The sequence below is a fragment of the Octopus sinensis genome, unplaced genomic scaffold, assembly GCF_006345805.1.
Source record: "Octopus sinensis unplaced genomic scaffold, ASM634580v1 Contig10832, whole genome shotgun sequence".
In the NCBI taxonomy this organism is placed as follows: Eukaryota; Metazoa; Mollusca; class Cephalopoda; order Octopoda; family Octopodidae; genus Octopus; species Octopus sinensis.
The window spans coordinates 584,124-591,402 of record NW_021832226.1 but is presented as its reverse complement, the minus strand read 5'-3'; the positions used below and the strand labels follow the sequence as shown (position 1 = coordinate 591,402).

The 7,279-nt window shown below is 35.0% G+C and overlaps 1 protein-coding gene across 1 annotated transcript; it reads right to left on the bottom strand.

Annotated features, from left to right (window-relative positions):
* Positions 1 to 4,820: 4,820 nt before the first annotated feature.
* Positions 4,821 to 5,322, bottom strand: LOC115228625 (rootletin-like). The gene is made up of 2 exons (XM_029799177.1): positions 5,016 to 5,322; positions 4,821 to 4,985 (listed from the first exon to the last, which is right to left on the bottom strand). The coding sequence occupies exons 1-2, from the start codon at positions 5,274 to 5,276 to the stop codon at positions 4,887 to 4,889; spliced, it is 360 nt and encodes a 119-aa protein (XP_029655037.1). The 5' UTR covers positions 5,277 to 5,322; the 3' UTR covers positions 4,821 to 4,886.
* Between the last annotated feature and the right edge of the window lie 1,957 nt (positions 5,323 to 7,279).

The following is a 7,279-nucleotide window of genomic DNA, read 5'->3' as shown; positions in this document are numbered from 1 at the left end:
ACAACCAAATTTATGAAAGAAAGGGGATTAAACAATCAATTGACCCATACAAAGTCAAGATCTCTATCCAATCGAGCATTTGTGAGCTTATATAAAGTCGATTACATGGAATGGGAAAACTGGATAGGGAAACGTTAAAGCACGAAATTATGAAAAATTTGAATAATCACATTCGTGAACTAATAAAGAAATAAGTTTTGAGCTTCAACTAAAGAGTTCTAGAAGTCTATAAGAAAAAAGGAAAACGAATTATGTATTAAAATACTTGCGGTCACGTTCTTTAAACAAAGATTTTTTGGAATATGTTGTTACTTTTGAATTTTGCCGACAGTGACGAAAATAAAAATTTAATTGTTTAGATAAAAGGTTTTTAAATTTGGTCTTCCTTAAAAATTTTTAAAAAAGTTACACAAATTTAAATAAACATACACTTTCAAGTGAAATTTTTTTTCAACAGACAGTATTCCATGCTTTGAACGAGTATGCAATCTCTCTGCTAAACTATTCCGTTGGCCTGATTGAACTCGACCCGAGTGAGTACGATGAAATGAACCTTATCGTCCGAAAATTACTCCGGCAGAATCACGTCAACGTGTTAGCAACCAACTAGAAGAGATTGTACTTGTCTCAAAGGCAGTTAGGACGTGGACTAAATAACATCTTCCGCTTATGTGAGAGAATTTTTACCAAGATGCACGAAACTTTGTGGAGTGGTTCAAATTTATCCCAAAGGAAGGCTTCCATCCTTGCTGTTTAAAAAGCGCGTGGTACACAACTTGGGACCATAAAAAGCTACGTCTCGTTTAAGTATGGTCTGGATGCTACCCAAGTTAATGTGAAGGAGTTGATCAAACATCAAAGGAAATTGCTAATAAAAAAAGATCAACTTGAAAGTGCTTCACACGACTCTTTTTAGCAGCCCGGACAACCCGTACATTGACGTCCCGGCATTATCAACGTGACTGAACTATAGGAATTACTCTCCGCAATCAGAAGGGTTATTCTCATATTTGCAGGATAAGAATTTTTCAATGGTCAACGAAAACATTGTAAAATGAATTAGACTCTTCAGCTTGTCCAAGCCAGAAAAATCCCAAGAAAATTGCTGAAACAGAAATCTTAAATGGGATTAACGCGTCAATCAAAAAATATATTGGCCTTCCTGCTAAAATTAAATATCAACTATATTTTCGATATTATCCTTCGCAAAATTGTCTCAAGCAGGTCGAAGTGGAAAAATTCCACAAATACGACTTGCTGGCGAATGAACTGGGAGCGATCTGAATCATCCATGTCGTCATGACCTGGGACGGAATAGTGTCAAAATTCTTCAAAAACAATCTGGAGGCGCTTTATCGATGCCTGTTGAAGAGGTAGTCCCTGAATCTAGGCTGCGCGTTGACATAGATCTGCCCATCCGTGCACTGAACGTGGGGCCTAAGAGAATAAGGTTGATGCAACAAAACACTACAAATAACGAAAACGGAGACTGAATAACTATTAATTATCTCAGTATAATTTATTTTTGATATCATCTATGCAGGACAGTGCGCACATTAAAGGCTTAACAACAAAACAAGGCTTAAGAGTAAAGGAAATAATCAATGAAAGGAAAACTTGCTAAAATTAAAAGATAGCTTGAGCAAGTCTAAACTATTAGCAAAATGATGATAAAGAAAAAAATCACTGACAAACAGTGTGACACTTTGTGCTCTTATGGCTTCAACAAATTAAAAAAGAGAGTTCTAGAGGATTGCATTTTTACTCCGAGATGAGATCAAAATCGTGGAAAAAATCGCAAGTCTGAAGATTGGTTGTAAACCGGAATTAATCACCTTCTATCCAATTTAATTCAAAGAAAACACATATTGCTACTATCGCAGAATTTTTATCTTGAAAATAAAATACTGGAAATGTAAATGAATTGACAATAGCGAATCTGGTAAAAATCCAACGTGAATATGTATAGAAAAAGTCGAAAAAAACCCTTGCACTTTATTTTGTTCCAATTCCTAAAGAATTTTGAATTTGATGTTAATGAATCTTGGCTAATCCACGGAAACAATTTTTCCGGGCATGAAGCAACCCTGTACTCTCTGCTAGACCAAAGCTTATTTTTCAATATTGGAGAATAAATGGAGCCACCGTAGCTCATCCAAAATAACTGTTGATCACAATGTTAGAAGTGATTGAGTGCTTAACGGCCACTATCTCAGACGCCATAACGAGGTTGTCAAGTGACTGCCTCTATTTTATGTCGTTAATATGCGATAAAAAAGTCGAACAAATTAAAAACCCATTGAATCAAATTTTTAACACCAACTAATTTGTGGAAATCTCAGTTTCCGACGGATAATGCTATCCAGAATAACAAACGACGAATTGAGCAAAACAATTACACTTATCGAAGTGGTGATCACTTCAAAAAATTGTCTTAAGTAGATTCGAGTGGAGAAGTTTCACACATACAACCTGAAGAAGTTCCAGAAATGAACTGGTTGCAATCCACCGGGGGGAAAGTGAAAATCGTCCATTTGTTATGACCTGGGACGGAATTGTGTAAAAATTCTTCAAAAACCATTTGGAGGCGCTCAGAGTAGAGGACAGGGTGATATCCAGACACTGGTGTTGCGAAAGACTTTAGAGAGCATGTAGCCTGTTGAGGAGGTAGCCTCTGAGTCTAGACTGCGCGTTGAAATAAATCTCCCCATCTGTGCACTGAACGTAGGCCCTAAGAGGGTGAAGTTAATGTAACAAAATGCTACAAATTACAAAAACGGAAACAAAATGTCATCGTCCAAGTACGTTTAAAATTTTTAATACAAATTACCTTTCTGAAGTTATTTTCTTTTTTTGTTTATTACTTTGTTGATTTTAACACTATTTCAGCCAAAATTTTGAAGTTATTAAGTTTATTAGAAACCATTTTTTATCCTCTTCATTAAATATCGTTACATGGTCTCGATTCCTATCTTTCACAATATACTTTTGTGCAGATAACTCATCGTATAATGGATATTTTCTATAACCCGGGTTTGCATCCCCATTATAGCGTATTAAAACTTCATCGCCACATACAACTTCATATTTCCATTTTCTCCACTTTTTCATATTTTCTCCAGATTTTAAAATATTTGCAAGGATTATTTTTCTTTTTCGCATGAGTATTCTTCACAAAGCTGTTTTATTTCAGAATTTCTAAACTCCTTGCCATTATCAGCATGGAGAATAAGTGGCCCCCAATAATACAAAACATGTCATCTAGGATTCTGCGCATCTCTTTAGCTGATTTGGTAAAAGCACATTCTGCCATAGCAAATTTTGAAAAGGAATCCAATAAAACAATAATCTATTATTTAGATTACTAAATTACCCACGAAAATTTTTCATTTCGGGTTGAATAGCGTTTTAAATAGATAAGATCTACAAGGTATCGTTCCCTTGAGGAAGAAGCAATAATAGGTGTTATTACTGGTTTAGACAGGAGCAATCGTTTCCACATCAGTACGTCTAGGAACATAAATGGTGAGTGTCAATAAAATGTACAATCTATCAAGTCCAAAGTGATAAAGATTGTGTTGAGCCTTATTTAAATAAACAAATATACTACTTCAATGAATTTTAACTTAACTACAGCGTCTTCGATACAAAAAACGCAACTTTGAGTCATTTTTAGTAATATAGGTGTTGTTCTCCTTGAAACTAAATTTTTGGCATATCTTCGTATTCTTGCCCTTCTCCCCCGAACTCAAGGAATCATAAAGGTGGCCTGACCCCAAATACTCCCTAATTTTTTAGAGGGTGTCTCGATTTAATTCAGCTAAAAACATTGATTAATGATAATCTTTTAACTTTTTAGAAATTTTTTATTAATAAGATTTTATTTTTTTATTATCAATATTTTTGCAATAAATTTTTTTATAGGAAAAATATTTGTTTTGTTTTAGATAATTGGTGGCAGGCTGGTCTGGGAGGTGACACTAAATAACTATTAAAATAGCTAGGGATATGTTAGATTACATTTTGACAGAATTTTACTTGGTCTATTTATAATTTCTCAAAATATATTGTTTTATGCTTTTTGCTAAGAACCAGCATTTCATCGACAATTTCGATCAATCTGCGCTGTGCAAGATGCCATGATCTATCCATTATTAAACAGCAGTGTAGATATTTAAACAGCATTCATGTGAGCTGGTTTCAGAATATCCGCCACGTAAATTTTAAATAGCAGGGGACTCAACGGAGATCCCCATGAGATCTTTCTCTTCAGTGACAGATTCTTTGATACATTGTTCCCGTATCTGATGTAAGAGTTTTATCTCTTAAAGAAGTTTTGATCCAATTAAAAGATGCTAGATCCAACTTCGACTTGCCGGCTCTGTTAAAGTTTCAAATACCATACAGTGCCAAATGTTTTCGTGATATCTAAACAAATAGCAGTGAATGGTGTAGACCTGTTCATGACAATCCCATGATTGAGTTAAAGGGGAAATTCGTACATAATCTTTTTGATTAAAAATTCCACTGTTGGTGAAAAAAATTGACTAGACAATTTATTTTACACAATTCTTTTCATTATTCTGGATAATGTGCCGATAAAATTAATCGGTCCGTAATTAACTGCTTTATTTTTCCCAGGTTTTGGAATCAAGCATACAGTGCCTAACGACCAACTTGAATTAAAAATCTCGTAATTTACGACCAGAAGTCGGTAAATCAAGATCGGATAAGAATTTTTCTCGGATTATTTCCTAACCTCGTTCCATAGATATATTGCCCATAAGGCAGTTTTTGATAAAGTTTATTGTCATGAAAAAAATCATTATTAGTAGTATGTTATTAAATAGACTAATGAATGCAAAATGCGTTCATTTACTAATCTTTCAGTTACGCAATCGACGAGTAGAACTTGTCTCTCGCTGTCTTTCCACAGACTGCTTTCTTCGAATTTCACGTTCCAGTTCATTTTTAAGTACACCTACCTGCAAAATAATTGAAGAATGAATCGTCACTTGTTCTTGAAGACCAGACACTCTTTGTTTATAAACTCGGTCCCTTGTGTCTAAAAGTTTTTCTGCTTTGGACTGAGCTTTGAGTAATTTTTTTAACTCCTGGTCAGTGTCTTGACGATGTCTTTGCACAAAATCCACCATTCTTTTCGAATGTTTGGCCTCCACGTTGTCAAGTTGGAGTTGTAGACTATTTGCTTTTTCTTGCAAGCGACGGTTTTCTCTCTCCAATCGTTCCAAAGTCCGAGAATAATTAGACTGCATTCCGTTCGTCCTTTGCAATGCTTCCTCCGTTTGGAGTTTCTCCCTTTCAATCTACCATTTGCTAAATCATAAATCCACACCGCGTCAATGTTATTGCGAAGAGTTGTCCGCTCTTTAGAAGCACGCTTATTACTTATTTCGAGTTGTCTTTTTTCTTCTTCTACTATAGACAAAGCCTGTTGTAAATTCTGAACTCGGTCTTGAAGTTGATCCTTTGCTTCCTGTATATCCTGCAACATCAATTTAATTTCTTTTTCATAGCATTCATGCGATATTATAGTCGTTCCTAGTCCTTGGAGTTGATTTTCCAAATCTGAAATTTTGCATTCCGCGTTGTTGAGATTGGCTGTTTTCAAATTTATGTTTTTAGCCAAACGAGAGTTTTCTCTCCTCACTTCCGCCATAGCAGACCTTACTATATGTTATAAGTAATATTGCTTTGTATTTTCCATTTTCTGTTGCAGATTTTGTCGCGTTTTCTCATTATCGAGGACTGTTTTTTGTAAATTCGACATTCGATCCTGAAGACATTTAAGTTTGACTTCACATTCACTGTTTGACATTGTCAATTTGGCACTCTTCAATAATAAAAATATTTATTATACTTTGTCCTTATATATCGAATTTTCTTCTTCAAGCTTGGAAAGACTGACACTCAATCGATCTACTGTGGTCTGCAAATCATTGTTTCGTTCTTCTAATTTTTGAACCCTCTTTTTTTGATGTTCCAAATTTTTCTTTAAGTCCTAGATTGTTATCATTTTGATGAAAATACCATAATTTCTTCTTCCTTCTTGTTTAAACATAGTTTGGAGCGCTTTAGATTGTCTTCGGTTTTATGAAGCGTTTCCTTCATTTGATTGTTTTTACCAAGTGAAGATTCCATTCTCTCCCGCAGATTGTGACAGTCTTTGCTAGCCCGTGCTTCATTTTCTTGTAGATTTTGGAGTTTTTCCTTTAAATAAGCAGTTTATAAATATAAAAACCATAAGCATTCGATTTTCCTGTTCTCCTTGTTTAAAATTCGACTCTTGCTCCGAAAGCTGATTTTTATATATTCTAAGTTGTTTTTGATTTAATCTTAAGGCATCCTCTTGGGTTGAAATTGTGACCTGAGCGTCTTCCAGTCCACGTTCCACTTTGCTCTTCTCTGCTAGACTGATTATACGATCATCTGCCTTTATAAATATCAGATAAAGTCCTTTGTAGTTTTGCTAGACGAGATTCAATGTTTATTCTCTGATCTTCTGCGTCTTTAAGACATGAATTGACATATTTTGCCTGTTCTATTAATTCAAGCTGAAAGTAAACTAATGATTATACTCGTTCTTTGTCGGTCTTCGACATCTTTTCAGCTGCTGATCTTATAGCGGCACAGAAAAATGAAGGATCGACTTCGTTAGTGGTTAATGAAGGACTCCCATCTCGATGACGGGAACTTTTTGATGTTGAGCGTGATCTTGTTCTGCGTTGAGTATTTTCTGTTCCCAGGCAAAGTCGAATTTCAGTGCAAATTGTTTCTAGTTTATGTTCCGTTTCATTCCTTCCAGCATTGCTACGCTCGAGTTGACGGTCGAGATAGTCAATTCGTCCTTCATTTGTGCTCAAGGCTGACTGGAGATTGTTGATCTCTTCATTCAGAGAATATATTGTTGATTCGAAAGATTCCTTTTCGTCGACAAATCCTTGCTCTTTTCTTGAAAATTCGTCAACTGCTCGTTCGAATTCCTCATTACTCTTCTTTAGGACTCCATCCAATTCCCCTAACCTTCGTTGGAGTAATGCGATTTCCTTGTTTAGAGAACTGACTTTTACATCCATTTCCTCAATCTGTTAGATATTTTAGACTTTTGATAACTTTATTATTTTTGTTATATATTTCTTTATTGAGTTCTTCATTTTGTTCTTGATTAGTAGTCAGCTTGAAGTTAAGATCGGTGATTTGTTTCACTAGGTTATTCCGCTCTTGATTTTGTTCACCCATCTCTTTTTCCATGGCTTCA

Bases quoted from the DNA above. Each gene is read 5' to 3' on its own strand.
- LOC115228625 (XM_029799177.1), bottom strand. From the start codon at position 5,276: ATGCAGTCTAATTATTCTCGGACTTTGGAACGATTGGAGAGAGAAAAC. The intron at 4,986-5,015 runs GTGACGATTCAT...ATTATTTTGCAG, and splicing joins TGTCTGGTCTTCAAGAACAA to GTAGGTGTACTTAAAAATGA.